This window comes from Chaetura pelagica, unplaced genomic scaffold, assembly GCF_000747805.2.
Source record: "Chaetura pelagica isolate M959 unplaced genomic scaffold, ChaPel_1.0 scaffold954, whole genome shotgun sequence".
In the NCBI taxonomy this organism is placed as follows: Eukaryota; Metazoa; Chordata; class Aves; order Apodiformes; family Apodidae; genus Chaetura; species Chaetura pelagica.
This window is the reverse complement of record NW_009952907.1, coordinates 524,982-544,273: the sequence shown is the minus strand read 5'-3', so window position 1 is coordinate 544,273 and position 19,292 is coordinate 524,982. Positions and strand designations below refer to the sequence as shown.

Here is a 19,292-nt window from a genome sequence, read left to right as displayed (position 1 = left end):
CAGCCAGTAATCTACAGAAAGGATCAGTGGGTGCTGGGATCTGAAGTTGCCCCACACTTGATGTCATACTTTGGTCCCATGATCTGAATGCCCACGAGAGGCTGGAGGACACTGGGTGTGGTCCTGGTTTACTTTGATCATGAAGGAGCCCAGCTTGTGTTCTCTGAAACTGCTGCACACAGAAAATCAAAGAAGAGCACATAGGGATGACTGGAAGAATTACTTCAAAAGTTTGCTCCTAAATTGTGACTGGCAAAGTTGGCACGTCCTTCAGCTCTTTCTAAGTCCTGCCTTATAAAGTTAAATTGTCCTTAGATTTTTGAGTTTTTGGATTTGTGTTGCCTTCAGACTGGAGACAATCAACTGAAGTTCAATGTCTTAGATCTAAGCACCACAGTGCTTAGAAAACTGAGTCATATACAGGGGAAAACTAAAGAAACGGCTTCATTTGTTGATTTGACAAAAGAGATATTAATTTCTAAAGCCCATAAGCAGAACAGGTAGACTCTCAGTTCTCAGGGTCAAATAACTCCCAGTGCTGAGATTTACACAGCCCATTACCAACAGCGTGGGCAGATGCAAACTAATTCCCCGTGACCCATCACATAACCTTTGCTAGATCATCATTGTAATATTTACAAAGTTCATAAGCATTATCAGTGAATTACGGCTTAATGCAACTTTCTGTAAGATTGCACGTCTCCTGGAGGGATTGACTTGGATTTTCAAGCTCCAGAGACAGTCCTTCATTCCAGCTTGCAGACTGTTGAGGATTCATGGGCATTTCAAGGCTGTTTAATGAGGCTTACAGTGTAAGCAACATTAACAGCTCTTGTTCACGGAATCCTGAAGCACATCCAGTAAAGCCGATGGAGCCTGAGACACCTTGAGAGAAATAATAAGTGAATCAATGCCCTTTCCTCCTGTTCCAGCTTTGCCAGCGAATACAAAGTACATGTATATATAGAATAAAGAGTCCCTATTATTTTTCTGTTTCTTCAGTCTCACCGACCATTCAGGTTGGGCAGTCAGGGTTCACTGTAAGTTTTTAAACATATAGACCAACTTTATTATCTTTCAATTTTATTATCTAAAATCTGATTTTCAAGGAAAAAAAAATGTAATGAAGACATGAAAGCAATGTTTTAAGATTATATTTGACAGTATTATCTAATGACATTCTAAAAGGCAAAAGCTTCACTTTTGGAAGGTATTTGTAATCTGGTACCTAACTGACATAATAATCTCAAATGTTTTAGACATGGTTTTCCTAAAATTATTGATTACAATGAAATGCTTGTCTAGTTTCTTCAGAAAGTTATTTGCTTTAAAAACCAGGTCCCACAAGATCCTGCAAAAGGAAATGAGGCATGAAGGAACAAAACTTGTGTGTGATGCTCTCATTTACAAGTGAGAGGAACAGCAGCTTTCTCATTTTCAAAGATTCATGCTGCTATAGGTCCTTATTCAGATATACTCTACATTTAATATAAATTTTCATGAAGAAAAGATTAATTTCATATTCACACATTTTTCTGTGTACAGCATATGCCTCTGTGAGCTTCTACAATTTAAACCAGAATACTTTGGAGTCTAATTTTCCCTTCACAGCATGAGCAGTTGTGCTGTTTATCAGATCTTTTTTCAAGTTTAAATCTACAAATGCAATTGATCTACAAAGCCCTTTATTAACTGTTTTGAGCTGTAAATGCTTGAAGAGGGCTGCTGCTGATTTCTGTGTCCTCATACTATTTGATGAAGTTGGGGTCATACTAACAAGGGACAACTACCCTGAAGAGGCAGGAGGCAGCAGACTGACTGCAGGAAGCTCCATTTTGTACTTCTGCTTCTTCCTAAACATTATCAGCCACCCACGGCCAGTGTCAGGCTCCTGGAAAAGGAAATCCTTCAGCTGGACCTACCATGTTTGTTCAGCAGATCGAGGTACAAGTCTACTTTTAACCCATCACTCCTGAAAGCATTTATGTTCTTATTTACCCCAGCTTTATTTTTCAGACTAATTTGGAAAAGAAAAAAAGGTTTTGCTACCTCCTCCTCTTTCTCATTTCTCCATTTGATTATGTGTTTTGCAAATCTATTTTGCTAAACAAAATAACTGCTGTGATACTTAGGGCTTTTTGGCCATGTCAATGGTACTGGCACCAAGAACTTTTACTTCCCTACTTCACACTGTACTGTATGTGTTAGGAAGTAAAATCATTCAGAAATTGGTCTCATAGCATGCCTTTTGTCTGTAAATACTGAACACAGTGCTAACAAGTACTTATGGCTTTGCTCCCATTACTTGACATGGTACTAAATACATTGGAGTGAATTCTAGGCTTTCTGAGTGTAGGTAGGCAGCAAGAATTCAGCACTCTCACTTAAAAGATGGAATTAAGCTGTTAGAAATCTTACCTGTGTGCCAAAAGTTACATGGAAGCTCACTGACAGCAATCCTCATTGTTGATCTTCTCATTTGCCTTGTGCCAATGGGAGTTTGCCTTCATTTTTTTACTTTGAGTTAAATAGCTGTCAAGTTTAACTTATTTGTTGAAACTAGTACGGGCAAACTAGTTCCTACTGACATGCTAGTTATCTTGAGATTAATGGGAAATTCAGAGTTACCAGTCAGAGGGGTAAGCAGCCTGAATGGGAGAGAAATGCAATCCAGAAAACTCACAAAGCAGCCTCAACTTTTGGATCTTGTGACCCATACCTGAGAAAACAATAAATAGCCTGCTGTAACAGCCAGGGGAGGAGAGATGCAGTGGTTCTGTGCCATAACAACCCAAGGAACTGCAAACACCTCTGGCGATCTGTTCTTGATGGAGCAGAAACCCGATGGAACACATTGGGTAGTTTAAAATCATCATCTACATTTTGAGATTTCCTAAAATACTGCCATAATACACATCTTTTTCCCCCCATGGAATGTAACATTACAGATTTACCCATCAATATTAAGCAACAATCATGTGTTTGGGGATGCAGAAGAAATCCAGCCCCTCCAAAGATCTGTGTGTTCAACACACCTCACAGTTACACAGAAAAAAAAGAGGGAATACTGAATTTTCAACTTAGATGAAAAGTTCTGGGTTGTCAAAAGAAACAGAAATAAGTCTCTGATATGTGTTGACATCAGAGAGGTCACACAGTCGCTCCCCAGACACTATGTCTGGCAGGAGATGGTTTTCCCTGGTAAGAAAGGCTCTTGAGAGTTCAGTTTAGCTCAGTTTGAGCACTTCATGGCCCTGTTCTGGGTTGAGAAATCAGAGAGTCACTCCATTACATGCCTTGTGTACACAAGCTTGACCTTTTACTTTTTAGGTATTATGCCCAGTACTATTTAAGTAGTTATTTACACCATGCTGTCCTGCTAGAACAAACTTTCCCATCTACATTCCAAACAAAAAGATCAGCACACCAGCATCATTACAAACTAACATTTCTTTGAAAAGCCTTTCTTAGGGGAAAGGACCTGGTTTGCCACTTCCCCATTTTGACGTACTCATAGGAGGTGCTGTGTGTGCCTGCCACCACCTGCTCTAACTCTGCCTTGCAATTACTGGTACAGAATCACAGAATCACCAAGGCTGGAAAAGACCTTTAAGATCACCAAGTCCAGCCTATGACCAACACCACCACATTGGCTAGACCATGGCACTAAATGACACATCCAACCTTTCCTTGAACATATCCAGGGAGGGTGCCTCCACCATTTCCCTGGAAGTCCATTCCAATGTCTAATCACCCTCTCTGTGAGAAATTAGCTTCTTTCAGTTCTCCAAATTGAGACATACTAAAGCAATTAGGATTTTTACACCATCAGAACTTTCTCAAAATAATTTCTCTTCACATTAGGATAGAAATAAAGGCACTGTACTACATTGTGCAAACCCACATTGTCAAAGAAAGAGCGAAAGTGCAGCTCTGGGAAAAATGAACACTGCCCACCCAATCTGCAAAAAGTGCCAGGCTTTTGAGGGTACACATCTTTTTCCCCCCATGGAATGTAACATTACAGATTTACCCATCAATATTAAGCAACAATCATGTGTTTGGGGATGCAGAAGAAATCCAGCCCCTCCAAAGATCTGTGTGTTCAACACACCTCACAGTTACACAGAAAAAAAAGAGGGAATACTGAATTTTCAACTTAGATGAAAAGTTCTGGGTTGTCAAAAGAAACAGAAATAAGTCTCTGATATGTGTTGACATCAGAGAGGTCACACAGTCGCTCCCCAGACACTATGTCTGGCAGGAGATGGTTTTCCCTGGTAAGAAAGGCTCTTGAGAGTTCAGTTTAGCTCAGTTTGAGCACTTCATGGCCCTGTTCTGGGTTGAGAAATCAGAGAGTCACTCCATTACATGCCTTGTGTACACAAGCTTGACCTTTTACTTTTTAGGTATTATGCCCAGTACTATTTAAGTAGTTATTTACACCATGCTGTCCTGCTAGAACAAACTTTCCCATCTACATTCCAAACAAAAAGATCAGCACACCAGCATCATTACAAGCTAACATTTCTTTGAAAAGCCTTTCTTAGGGGAAAGGACCTGGTTTGCCACTTCCCCATTTTGACGTACTCATAGGAGGTGCTGTGTGTGCCTGCCACCACCTGCTCTAACTCTGCCTTGCAATTACTGGTACAGAATCACAGAATCACCAAGGCTGGAAAAGACCTTTAAGATCACCAAGTCCAGCCTATGACCAACACCACCACATTGGCTAGACCATGGCACTAAATGACACATCCAACCTTTCCTTGAACATATCCAGGGAGGGTGCCTCCACCATTTCCCTGGAAGTCCATTCCAATGTCTAATCACCCTCTCTGTGAGAAATTAGCTTCTTTCAGTTCTCCAAATTGAGACATACTAAAGCAATTAGGATTTTTACACCATCAGAACTTTCTCAAAATAATTTCTCTTCACATTAGGATAGAAATAAAGGCACTGTACTACATTGTGCAAACCCACATTGTCAAAGAAAGAGCGAAAGTGCAGCTCTGGGAAAAATGAACACTGCCCACCCTATCTGCAAAAAGTGCCAGGCTTTTGAGGGGAAAAAACAGAATAAGGTGCTAGGTCAGGGAAACAAGACAAAGACTGGATCTTCCTAAATCTGTGGAGGAACAAACAGTAAGGACTCCAGCTGAGACTGAACTCAGTTTGCTTTTCAGTCCTGTGCTTTTCTAGTAATTTCTTTTTGGTCTGAGTGAGTCTGTAGCAGCCAGTGGTCCCAGAAGACAATGACCAGCTTTAAACATTAGTCATTTGGCCTCGGCCTACTACAGACCATGCCCTGACTGGTTGTTAGCTAGGAAACAGTATGATCTCAACAACCTCAGGAAGACTCCTCACACTTGGAAATACACTGCCATGAATTTTCAGGCATATAGTGAGAAGCACCAGCTGGAAGGCCTTTCTGCCCAGTAGGAGCCATGCTTTACTTCAGCAACATCCTTATTTAAAAATACTTACTTCAGTTTACTTCAGCAACAGAAAGATACTGCCACTGTGATACAAATTGATATATGCCCCATAAAAGTCCTTCACCAAGAAAGTGAAGAAAGTATTCAGCTGGAAAACTCTGAAGCCTGGTTTTCCTGCTACCAAAGTGTACAGCTAACACTTCTTGTGTATTTTTAACTACAGCAAGGCAGAGACATATTTGTGCACTCATATACTATAAAATGGGAGCAATGCAAAAAATGGCAAGAAAAAAAAATAGAATCATCCTGGTTGGAAGGGATCTTAAAGATCATCAAGTCCAACTATACCCTAAATCCCCCTACCATAACCTAGTTTACCCATTCAGTGCTTAAATCATGTTGATAAGCACTATATCTACATTCTTTTAAATACTTCCAGGGATGGTGACCACCATGTCCCTGGGCAGCCTGTTCCACTATCCAACCACTCTTTCAGTAGTGAAATTATTTCTAATATCTAGTCCAAACCTCCCCCAAAAGTAAATTGCAAAGTAGTAAAGAAATAGAGACTGCAGCCACTGTTCCAATCCTTACCTTTCAGAGTTGCCTTCTTAAGTACCTTCATGGCATAAAGCTGACCCGCATCAGATCCTTTGATCTTCCTCACTAGAAATACCTGGAAGAACAGATGTCTTGGGTAGATGAGTATTGAACTTCCAGTTATAAGCCTTGCTGCACTCGAGAGAGGAATAGGTACAACTGTTCAGGAAAACTAATGAAAATTATTAGCTGAAAGTACTTCATATGTATTTCACCTGCAATTGGTTGAGCTAGCTCTGGAAATCTTCAGTTTTAAGACTTTACCACCCTACAAAGAAAATATGTTCAACAATACTAACTGTTCTTACGCATTCAATTGAAGATGCTTGAATAGTCAAAATCAGTATGTGGACATTTTTTTGTACTCTGACCAGCTTTACATGAAAAAAAATAATGTCTCATTTGTGCTTAAGAATATGTAGTGTCTGAAAATTATCGTCACAAAATAAATTGAGGAGAAAAAATAGATTATTGTAATTTATTACAGAAGTCATGAATGGTGACTTGCCTAAGATGTAGCTGAACCAAAAAGTTTATACAGCTGAAAAACTGCATACTTGGCAAAAAGCATGGCTAGTGTTATTAACGGATAGGTTACTACAATAAAGTGAGTTACAGTCTCCTATGCTACAACCTCTGACAATATTAACCAGTAATTGAAAAAAAAAAAAAAAATGTAGCTAAAATGTTATATTTTTTGTTCTATGCAATAATATCTTATCTGCCCCTGAGTGCATCTGAGCACTGGAGAGGCAGTAAACAAAGGAATCAATAATTTAGTTTGATCTTTGTTAGTTTTTCAGTGTTTTCATAATTCAAAATAAAATGAACATATCTTTTAGCTGATTCACAGGGCTCACTCTGTCTGCTGAGGTCAGAAATACTAGGCAACAGTGTCTTTTTTTATTTCAGCACTTGTGTTACTGGACAGAAGCAGAAGTAAAGCCAAATGCAGAAATAAATACAAGCCCATATGAATAACATATCAGTATATAGATTAACAAAGGCTAGGTGAAATTATGACTCTAATGAATATCTAGGTGAAAAAGAAAAATCTGTGGCAATTATTTTATTCATTGCTTGTTCAGGAACTGTGCAGCTTTGTAAACTGCCTCCACTCAAAATATAAAAAGCCAAAAAAAAAGAAAGGAGGAAGCTGGCTCCTAGCCAAGTATTTGCAAGTTGAAAGACACTTTCTCCTGGAAAAAAAATATTAATATGTAAACAGATTTTGATTTTGTCAAACATCTTTTGAGGAAAGACTTGTCGGGAGAGAGGACAACTTTTAACAGCTAGAGAAGCTGAAAACAAACAAACAAACCCAGTTAAATTCTTTCTGAACACCTTAACCAGGGCTCTTACATCTGTTCAGCATCACAGCTACAACACTTCTGCAATACGATCTGATACATTTTTTTGTCAGACTTTCCTTCTCAAGATGTTTCCTGTGTATATGAGATACACAGAATTCCTCAGCTGAGCTGCCCTAACTAGCTGAGCTTGGGCCCATATTGCTTGTTCTCATCTTCTGTTTCCTAGTCTGATGAATGTACAAATACCTCCAGTGCTCACAACTGTAGGAACAAATTGTGAAATCTGGATGCCACAGGAGTGCAGACTTTCTGAAGTGTTTTTCATCAACATTAATTATAAATTTAGATCAGCTGCTTCAGCATTAACAGGAAGTCAATTAATTTAGAAGTTCAGCTAGACAGAGAAATGGTTGGGTAGTTTTCTATCCAGCTCAAGTGAAATATTTAATTTTTGCATTCATTGCAAGGGAGAAGAAAGGCAGAAGCAAGCTTGCCCAAACACTAGATTTTCAGTTGTATTAATATTTAGTAAAATGGCTATGAAATCTTTACTGAAAAAACCAAAGAGCCAAACCCTTAAGATAATTATTTTAAGCTCTACTGCATATAGAACTGCACAGCCTGCTGCATCTGCAGAAATATTAGGCTGTAGTTCTAGAAATACCTTATCTGCCATGTAATCTTGCAAGGCTTGTAACAACCGATAATTTCTGTTACTAGTCAGTAGTCAGCTGTTTCCTGTAGCATGGGATGGGGCACTTGTTTGCATTCCCTCCCAAACAGATGAGGCAAGAACACTGTGCGATTCCAGAGGATATAAATATAATCACCAAACCGAAAAGGAAATAGAACAAATGAAAATGCATTGTATTGCAAAACGATGCTGTCCTTCTGATTAATCTTGTTACATTGTTCTTGAAACCACCAAGTGGTCCTGGAGCGCTTACTTGACTGCCTGTATTCACTATAATACAGTAGTTTGCCAGAACAGCACAGGCGTGTGGTTGAGCATGACTTTCAGTTTTCTAGCTTGATGTGCATGCAAACACTTCAAGTTTTCAATACCTGAACTAGCAAAACTCCCTTAGCTGGAGCAATGGGTATATCACCCAAATCCCAACATAGAAAGCTAGCCTAGTCCTGTGACTTTCAAGACTGTTGAGAGCACTCCCTTTCCCACCAAAGGCACCTTCTCTAATGCTGCAAGAAATTATTTAGGCTTCAAGTGAACAATTTGAAAACTAAACAACTTAAATCCCCAGAGACTTACGAATTTGAACTAGTAGCTCAGACACCAAGGTGATGAAAATTTAGGTAGTTGGGGACTGCATAAGAAACAGAGCAGACCTCCCCCCGTGTCTTTGCTGCTCTGTCTTTGCTCTTTCACATACGATACAGAAACTGACTTTAAATTAGATACACCTTCAAACAGGTATGATGTCCACACTCACGGTCTGATCCCCCAGTGAACTGGATGGAGCATATCCCAGAAATCAGATCTCCTTTTGGGAAGTGGTGTTAGAGACACATTCTTAAAAAATGCCCAAAGCTGGAAGGCCAACTTGGGCAGTTAAGAATGAAATACATCTGTACAATCTAATATAGCCAGTGAACCATTTATAAGTACTTTCCTGCCTGAATCCGAAAACTTGGCATTCTGCCTACTTTTGTAAACAGTGATGCTCACTAATGTTCATAAGCCCAGATCCAGAGCCATAAGCACTATTTCCTAAACTGTTTTGTATACAAGAATCCAGCCAAAAGACCAAAGTGATATTAAAATGAAGATATAAGGGGTTTGGGTTTGCTTATCTGCCTTTACAATGTTACTACTGTAAATGAACTCAGAGAAAGGACATGACATTTTCATCGTTGCTCTAGGTGATTAGATAGCATTAAAAATTACCTTTCCATATGAACCTTGTCCTAATACTTTCAGCAGCTCAAACTGAGAAGGATCTGCTTTTTCAAAACCTTCCTTCACATGATGACTGATGTCTATTTCCTTCACGATACCTTCTTCCTGTAAAGAAAACAATAAAAAACAAAATCCCCAACTCAGAGCTGTTATACTAAGGAAACATTCTGTTTATTAAAATGTCTTCTTCCATAATGCTACAATCATATATGCAATTTTGAAAACAGAAACAAATGTTTGCCCAAATATTCCATGCCTGTTACTGGCTGTGAAGGGTAATGTCATGACATCCAGGCCTGCTGCTTCTGTTTATTGAACTGCAAGATATGACTAGGAAAAGACAGAATAAGCAAGCTGGAACACAAAAACACACTGTAGAGATTGGTGTGTCCATCACAGACTTTGCTAGCAGAGTGCCTTGCACTCAAATCTGCACTCTAAAGCTCTGGTAGTTTCTTATTCTCCCTCAAAGCATCATTTAAGTCCATTTAAGATCTCTTAGTCTTAAGCAGCAATTCTTCCTGTTAGTAGGAAATAAAGAAAAGGCATTGGTAAAAAGTGGCTCTCCCTATATACCTCAAAGAACAGAAAGTTACCACCAGTAACCTTCTAATTAGGAAAAAAAAAAAAAAAAGTTTACAGAAATGAACTCTAAAACCTCTGTATTTTCCAGATTCTTTTATTAAAACATTTCCACTGTCAATAGAAGCACATTCCTCAAAGGCACCAGTTGATCTAGGACTTTTTATCACACCCTCTGTGACATATGGCATTTGTTTTAGTAGTTTGTTTTATGTTATTGTGGCATGTTGCTCTAAGAAGAGAGCGATGGGGTCATGTGAGACCCAGAGGGACTCCACAGTGTTTGCAGCAACCCAGAAAGTCATTGATCTGAAAAGAAACCTGGAAGAAAGGATCTGATCTTCAAGGACACAGTGGTGAGGAATGATACTACTGACACACCTTTTTCTTCTGCAGTGTCTTGTATACCTACATTTGAGTGTTTTGTGGGTTTTTTTGGTAGTTTTGTTTGTTTTTCACACTACTTCTAATTTCTCTACAACTAAAATGTGGATTTGGAGTACAAAACGTTTTTGTTTCATTTCCCAGGACAAAGGGGATTACTCACTTAGGAATAGGTTTGAATACTTCTGCACCCAGAAGAAATAATTGGAATATCAAAACCATAATTTTCACATGAAATTTTCCTGCAATTGTCCTTTTTCCCCAAGAAAATATCTGGAAATGTAACATCTGTTTTCCATTTGTAAAAATCAATGTGGGGAAAACAGTAATAACATCCTAAAATGAAAATGCATTCACAAAAACATTTAACCAAAACACATTCATTTACTAAACAAGAAAAAAAATTATTCCCTTCTACTCCAGAAAAATTGCTTGCTATCTCTTTCTACCAGCTGTAATTCATCTGATGCATGGCTAGGATTACCCAGATTGATGTCTGTACTATAGCTGCACCCCTCCTCTTCTGTACCCTGCTTCTGTACACTCACGTGCTTTGGAACAGGGACTATATCCTCTTCTTGGTTTGGAGAGCTTCCTTTCCTTTGTGCCTGCTCCCAGAAGCATGGAAAATAACCATCATCTGACAGCAACTCGTTTTTCTGATCCTAATTCCTCTAGTTTAAAGATTGCCTGAAAGGAAATGCCTGAAACCAATGAGCAACTTACACGGAAAGTTTGAAAGTTTTCTAAGTACATAACTGCCAGGATGTCTACTCTTGTTTTTCTGGCTTTAATTGCTGTGGGAGACAGTATATCTTCCTGATACTAAAAATACTATTTTTTTCAATTATTTCTAGGTGAGAGAAACAATAGTAAAAGGATATAAATTTGATACACTCTATAAGCTGTTTTCTAAGGAAACGAGGAATTACCTACATGTTGCTACCCAAGGCTACACCAGGTTCTGAAGTCATGAGCTTTCAGAATGAAAGACCTTCATCTTCAGACTACAGCTGAGACACTTGCATGCTAGTAAGAACATTAGTTTGAGCTCAGCCCATCCTGCCACATTACAGCTTAGGTAAAGCATCTGGACTGCCAGGCTCGCCACCGGTCTTGTTCAGTGGTTATTACTAAGGCTAAAAATTACTCCCTGTAGAGTTAGGCACCTCTGCATCACAACTCACATGCTTGGAAGTTTGCTTTCCCTTGACACAGTCAGAATTTGGGTGGGTTGGCTTCTGCAGGCCCATCTTTGTGTGTGGACAACCCCCTGGCGATTATCAAAGAATCACAGAATGGTTTTCGTTGCGACCTTAAAGATCTAGTTCCAACTCCCCTGCCATGAGCAGTGACACTTCCCACTATACTCAGGTTGCTCAAAGCTCCATCCAGCCTTGCCTTGAACACGTCCAGGGATGGGGCACCCACAACTTCCCTGGGAAACCTGTGCCAGTGTCTCACCACCCTCATAGTGAAGAATTTCTTCCTACTACCTAATCTGAACCTACCCTCTTCCAGTTTCAAAACATTCACACTCATCCTATCACTACATGCCCTAAAACTGCATCAAGTTTTTTCACCAGTGCAGCTTCAGGGCACCTAGTCAACATTTCACAATTTTGCTCCTCTCTGTTTTGCTCAGAAGGCCAGCACAGCAAGGACCATGCACTGCAATGAGGTGAAGAACGGATCTGAATTTTTAAATATATTTGGGAGACAAAGCTCTGAGAAAAAAACAAACAACTAACCCCAGTCTTATGTACACCAGATATTTTCCTCAGATTTACTTCTAATCTGAGCTGATGTTCTAATCTCAAAAAGTGTAGATGAGATCTACCACAATCAGAAAAAACCTTTTCAATTCAGTTGGATTGTATTTCAGCCTGAACCATGGAGTCACTTCAGCTACATTTGCAAGTTTAAACAACAAGTGAGATTCATTTATTAAATGTAATATAATCTCTTTAGGTTTGTGAAACATGTTCAGTTAAAAGGATATATTGGAAGTATTAAAGTGATGATAATTCATCTTGCAGGAATAATGTTTAAGAAATTCTAGTGTTTCCAAAGAATAGCATACTTTATAAGTACTTGCAATAAAAACACTTAAATTACATTGCATCTTGAGTTAAAATTTCAGAAAAGTCTTATTTAAAAAGAATGGGACCAAATGCAAGTGCAGAGTGGAGAAGTATGGATTGTAAAAATAAAAAAATAAAAAAAACCTGTTAGATTATGTAACTTCATAGAAATAAAAACACTGGTTAGAAGGGGCTTTTAGGGGCCATCTAGTGCAACACTCCTACCCAAAAATATCACCAAAATATCACCAATATCACTTGATCAGACCATCTGCTTTTTGTCTGCTGTGGTTCTCAATGTCTCAAACAATGAGGCTTGAGCCACTTGCTATGGAAGATGTTTCCCTTTTGATTTGCCTAGTACAGAAATGCACACAGTCATGTTGAGCTGCCTGCTTCACATGTCCTTAGGAGGAAGCAGGATATTTTTCTAGGATGGTAGGATTTCCTGTGGATTTCCTGTGGTCTCCTCACTAGCAAGGGGCAGCAAAACAGCACTGAAGAAAAGCATGCCAGACAGCTCTTCACCAGTCATCATTATGGTGGTGTTACTTGTGAGCTGTCCAAGAGGTAGGTAGGTGGTATGACAGATCCACTTCCCACTGGAGCAAAAAGCCAAACTCTCAGTACTTGAATCCAAAGATGGACACAGGCCCATAAAGGCAATACACGCTGATGTGTTTGCACACATGCATTCATTTGCTTTACTTATGTTTCTGTATTCTTATTACTTATTTTGCTGCAGGAATTCTGTAATGACTTCAATCTGTCTGTTTGCTTTATCTTATTAAGAAAACAAAAAAACCAAACAACAAAACCCCAACAGTTTGCTGATTCCTTTTCAATATTCTTATTTACTTGGGATTTTGCCTGTCATGTATGTCTTTTATGCATTAAACTAATACGTAATGTGCCATAATTATTTTCAGGCACTGACGATCAGAGCAAATCCCAAATTACCAGAGCACAAAGACTGTGAACAGATCTCCCAACTATTTTTGTGCTGAGTTGCATCTTAGAGACTTCTCTATCATGGATTTTTTTTCATTGTTTCGGCAAGGGCAACATATCTGCATTAGGAATTCACATTACAATAAAACTGAGGCAAGAGATTCAAAATACAGATGAAGCCTGCACACCGAAGAAGCTCTTTTGATGGAAAAGATTTAAATCTGGAAAAAATCCACATGCCAACTTCCAAAATGGTTTTGATCAGTGAAGTTGGTGGAGGCAAAACTAAATGTTCCACAGTTTGGTCTTGCAACAGCTGTGCACAGCAGCCTGGGCTCTTGCTCCCTGCTGACTTGTCCCGACACTGCATTAGCAGGAATGCTTGACTTGATGAAGCAAAATCTTTTGTAAACTTCTCTAAATATTTACGTTTGCACAAAAAGCACCATCCTGTGACAGAAGTGAGACGGATGTTCTTGGTGGCTTGAAGAAAGCACATGATCAAGCCACACAGACTAGGGGAGGGAGGGCAATAAACCAGAACACATGATGAAAGAAGGGAGAGTGTTTCTCTGCTACTACAAAAAAACACCTATTCAGGGCCTCGTTCTATATTGCATTATTCACTTAAAGGCTTACCCCAAGTTGGCAGAAATTTAGACACACAACTAACCCAGTATTTGAATGGAAAGGCCATTTTGATCCCCTTTCCTTTGGGATAGAGAAGAAGAGAGCCTGTGTTCTTGCTCTGTGACTGTGGATGGTACAGACACATCTGGTGCTTCCTGGAGGCAGCTGCTCCCTGTATCACTGGTTTCAGCTCACTTCCAAGATTTCCTCATGCAGACCTTGCAGAAATAGAGGTGCTAAGGCTCAGTGGGTACTGAAAAGCTACCACAGAACACTCTTCCAAAGTCACGTGTCTCAGTAGGATCAGGAAACGTAGGGATACAGACATGGGAATGGGGTGCAAAAAGTCACGTGAAAGGGCAGGCCTCCCTGGAGAGCAGCTCTTTTCAGCCGTACAGCCTCTTACCTTGCCTGCTCCACAGCCTCTCAGCAAGCTTTATGGAAAGAATATCTCCTAGAAAACTGAGAGGCTTACCCCTTCTTGGAATCTAGCTTCTCCCCAACAGGTTTCTGAAGGAGCGGAGCCAAGGTCATCCTCAAATCCAGAGACCACCTTAATTGTGCCAAATATAGTTCACCCACATGCAAAAAATTTCCTTACCAAGACTTCCTGGAGTAGTCTGAAACATCTGGAGAGGGGGTCATTCCAGAATCAGCTGCTTTAACAATGGACAATTTTATGCAACCATACTGCATGGAAAAAAGGTATTGTGCTAAAATAAGATGGCTATTGTTTAGCAAAATCACTAAGAAGGAATTCTTAATTTTGTTCCTTGCCTGGCCATCTCCCCAGTTACACAGGATCAATACTGCCATGCATGTATGGCCCTAAAGGATAAGCATTATTTTCCATTAAAAATATGTGCAGTTTTGATGCACAGGTTCTACAGTTTTCAAATCTGTTGGGCTTGCATGCTTCAGGGCCTGAGGTCAATGAAGAAATAAATGGAAATACAGCAAGAGGAAATAATAGTAATCTAAAGAGGATTTACTGTTGTTTGAGTGAATCATTATTTACCTATAGCATATGCTCAAGATACAGACTTCTTTTTGTTGCCAGTCTTGCTATTTGGCAGGTTACCACCTAATATAAACCCCAATCAAAACTATGCAACTTCCAACTGTCACAGGCAACACAACATTCCAAATAAATAGCACCATTCATCAGGAAAACATTTTTAAAGCTCTGATATGGGAATAGTTAGGACAGGCTATGTCTGATAAAGAGGAGGCCAGGTTTCCACCTCTGTTTCACACGTTCTAGTCTGGCTCAATCCATAGGAGAGTAATTTTTGTCAAGAAAAAACAGGCTATTCAAATGCAGCCTAGTGCAGGAAATTAATTGCTGGCCTGTTTAAAGTTCTTTGAGGACAAGTATCCACATTTTAAAAAAATAATGTATAGGAGCATTTTCATTAGTCTCTTCCCAACCCAGTCTCCAGCAGCTGGAGTAAAATATGAAAAATAAATTTTAAACGGTTTGTAATCCAATTTCTGGCTTCTGTTGTGGTCTGGAAAGACGTAAACTGAGCAATAATACTGTAAATAGGGCTGATTTTTTTGTCCTCTACTGTCAAGTGAACATTTGCTTTTTGTGCCAGCTCTTTATCTGGCTTTCAAGCATAAGGCCACCTACTTTCTCAAAAGGCCATATAGAATTAAATAATACACAATAATTTTTAGAGATGTTGGGATTTGTTTCTCAGACCTTTCACAAATGTGATTAGAAAGTGTTATCTTGCATACAAAATTCCACCAAGCAGGTCAAAACTTTGTGGCAAACAAAAACATGAGAACAATTCCTGTAGAGAACAACACTTTCAGTCCCTGTTAAATTCAGCAGACTTTTTCCAAAGAGAACACCTATTACACTCTCTTTAGCACTTCTCTCCAGCTTTAACTTTTTATCCTGCTTTTATTTTTCTTCTCCCTAATGCATGTCTCCACAGTTGAATTTCAGCTAAAATCAAACTAAATGTGAAGAGAGGAATCACAGAGAGCAAAGACAGCAAATACAATCAACTGCATAGATTGGTGGAGTCTGTAAGTTGGAGGTTTGAGTATTTGTGTTCAATCTTTTGTGCTACCAGGCTTCCTGTGTATCTTTGATGAATCACTTAGTGTTGGACTCAGCAAAATAAGTGCAAATATTTACAGTGGTAAATTACATGGTTTGAACTAATTGTCTAGCCTCACTTTGCAGTCATTAGAGCAAAGCAGGTGCTTCATGATTAAAAGAGATCAGATGAAGCCAGATCCTAAACGCCTTCATTTCTCTCTGCTGACTATGAAGAAAGCTTGAGATAACTTGCTGAGATGGGAGCTTCTGCAGTTGTGTGAAATAAATTATTGTTCACTGTAAATTTTTTTAAAACATACAAATAGAGTAGCATTCTGGCCAGATTTTTAATTGCATTACAAGATAAATGTTTGCAAATACATGCCATGGAAATTTTAACAGGCCTTTTGAAAATAAATGTTTTTCAAAAGAAACATTCAGGCACTTAAAAATACTCCATGGTGTTTGGACTAATACAGTTATCAGAATTTTGCAGTTCTGGTAAATTAGGCATTATTTCTACTTCCTCCTAAACCCGAAAAATAGGGATAGTTCCTTTTTGCTATCTTGTGGAAATACTGTGAGAATAAACACAGGAAAAAAAATGAAATTATATCATACTGCAGTAATGGATAGACAAATAATCTGAAATGTATCCAAGTAATATGTGATATCAGGTGACTTACAACTGAATTTTCCTTTAGCTCAGATTAAGACATCTTGGTCTTGAAGCTTGATGCTCTTTATCTGATAACTATAATGTCTTACACACTCAGTTTTTGAGTAGGACAAATATGTACAACACAATGACTGTGAATATGCATAAGGAGAACCATCTTCCTATTAAAAGTGCAGATATATCTAAAGTAGAGTGAGATGCCAATTCTTGATCTAGCTTCCAACTCCAGACTCAAACCATTAGCCAGAGTTAATCTGATTTTTATATTAATCCTGGTGCAAACTGCAAGTGTTTATGTGGAGAAAGAAGAACTCAAAAAAACTATTGAAGAAAAGGGTTAAAATATGCAGAACAAAAGCAGAACCATCTGGTCACAAAAACATACAAGTGTTTGGCCAGCCTTGCTCACACAGCAGCACTCCACAAATACTCCAACACATTTGTGAATTTTAACAGAAACAGTCTCATAAAAAATCACACCATTAAAAGATAAAGAACTCAGCTATATTTCACTAGGCTACAATAAATAAAAGCAAGAACGTTTTCATCAACATCCTACTTGGCGTGGTTTACAGGTGTGCCTTTGGCCTTTGCATCTTAAAAGAGCTGTAAGGTCCACTACCGATTGTAGAACAGGCAAAAGAACATTTGCTGCTCATTCACCAAGGAAATAAATGCAAGTAAGTCTAGATCCAGGGCCTAGAAGAAACTGTTGTTACTTCCAAAAGGATAAATATTCTTCTTTCGTCAGGTTGATGCTATGTCACTCCTAAAAAGGGTTATGAAGACTATACGCAAAACCTGGGGACAGTATACATCAAGGCATTAAAAAAAACACACAAATTCCTTTTATACATAAGGATTCTGTATTTTACCCTCCTGCAGCTCAAGTCCTGCTCCCAGGTCAGTAATGTGCCCTGCATGCTCTGGTATGAACCCCTCAAAAACTCTCTGCAAGTGGCTTTGGGGGCTCCTGCCAGAGACCCTCCCAGGAGTGCCACCACCTCCCACCACTGCAGCCCACTGCTGCTCTGCACCAACCCTCACCAGCAAGCCCTAAATGATCCTGCTTTAGCAGAGGAGTTGGACTAGATGGTCCAATCAGAGGGACCTCTTTAGAGGTCCCTTCCAACTCTGAGAATTCTGGGATTCTGTGACAGCCTTAATGTGATGGGAACCCACTGTTTATGCCCTTCCACGTCAAGTCATAGGTAGCCCTGTGTCCCAGCTTTCCATCTGTGAAATCCAGGTGAGGCCATCTTCCTTTTTCATGGGGTAACTGGAGTATAAGGGCACCGGAAAGACTATGAAATGCTCTAATATGATGATATTAGGCTCAGATAAGAAGGAAGGCAGGCAAAGAAGTCTGTCTGTTCAGGCCACTACTAAAGTAATATAAATACACACTAAAGGGCTCCAGTTGCCCTATTGCTGTACTCAGCTGCTTCACAGACTAGAAAAAAACCCAAAACAACCAAAACCAAACCAAACACACACAAACCCCCACCCAAAAAAACCCCCAACACACCAAAAACCCCAAACCCTGCTGTTTTACTAGTGCATTTGAGTGTGAAATAAAATCTCCAGCAGCACTAGGAAGATAAACTGCTTATGCAAAATATATTTCCAACAATTTCCTAAGCATTGCTCTAGTGATTAAAATAAAACACTGCTCACTACAGCAGTGTAAATGGCTCCACAGCACAGTAAGTACAAAATACTGTAACAAAGCTCTGGTGCATTTTCATGGTGCTTTTAAAGAACTGAATCATCTTTAATATACATATTAAATGAAAAATACCAGATTTCATCCTGAACTGTGAGGCAGAGTGGACAAAAGGCTGTAATAAGATACAATCACATTACTGAAGTGTTGGATTAGTCAGCTTAGGAAAAATACCAGTTTGGTGTTTAAAAATCACTTGTAGGGTTTGGTAATTATAATTTTCTCTCTGAGGAATACTAGCCTGCTAGCACATTTTGCATCCTCCCATTAATTAAATAAAGCACCAGCTAAGGGTTCAACCAGCTTGTACTTCACAAACCAGAATACTGTTGCTATTATGTTTGGGGAAAAAGTGTTGTAATGAGGTTCATTATCTCAATGGCATTTTACTGGCACAGTATTAATAGGGAAATGGAATGATGTGAGGTCATTATGCAATCAGGGCAAATACAAATTAGTTTTAATGTTACTGTTCACAGCTTGGAGTTTCAGTGAAGGCACTGAAAGAGAGAAGGTAATGGAGCTGAATTGGGCAGAGAGAAGATGGCAAAAAGGAAATTCTACAGAGAAAATATGACAAGATTTAAAGACAGCATTGACAGAGGAATAAGATGTGGAGGGCAGAGAGAAAAGGGGGTCTCAAAAAAGGACACTGGACTTATAAGAGTGACTGTAGTTTGTGCCTGTGTGAACTGCAATGTAAACTGAGAGAAGACTGGAAGGAACTTGTTTTGATTTTGCAAACTATAGTAACTAATATTAAACAATATAAAATGCAATTTTTTATCCTTTTATGCAGCATCCCATTTAAATACCTAGCCACCTACCTAGGCTGAGGAGAGAGTGCAGGCACGCACATACGTACTTGAGCAATCCAGTGTGGAAGCTGGTAAACAATCCGGATACTCTCAGAGCTGCTCCCAAAAGG

At 39.2% G+C, this 19,292-nt stretch overlaps 1 protein-coding gene across 2 annotated transcripts in view; it reads right to left on the bottom strand.

Moving 5' to 3' along the window:
• RPS6KA2 (ribosomal protein S6 kinase, 90kDa, polypeptide 2) overlaps positions 1–19,292 on the bottom strand; it is a 162,987-nt gene that overhangs the window by 86,336 nt on the left and 57,359 nt on the right. Inside the window, exons 1-3 of one of the 2 annotated variants that reach the window (XM_009995652.1) lie at positions 10,233–10,248; positions 9,258–9,370; positions 6,033–6,114 (exon numbers count right to left, since the gene is read on the bottom strand). In XM_009995652.1, coding sequence (XP_009993954.1) covers positions 6,033–6,063 — 31 coding nt within the window. In that variant the 5' untranslated portion in view covers positions 6,064–6,114; positions 9,258–9,370; positions 10,233–10,248. Of the gene's footprint in view, positions 1–6,032; positions 6,115–9,257; positions 9,375–10,232; positions 10,249–19,292 lie in introns of those variants that run through there. The other variant, XM_009995651.1, reaches the window with a different exon arrangement.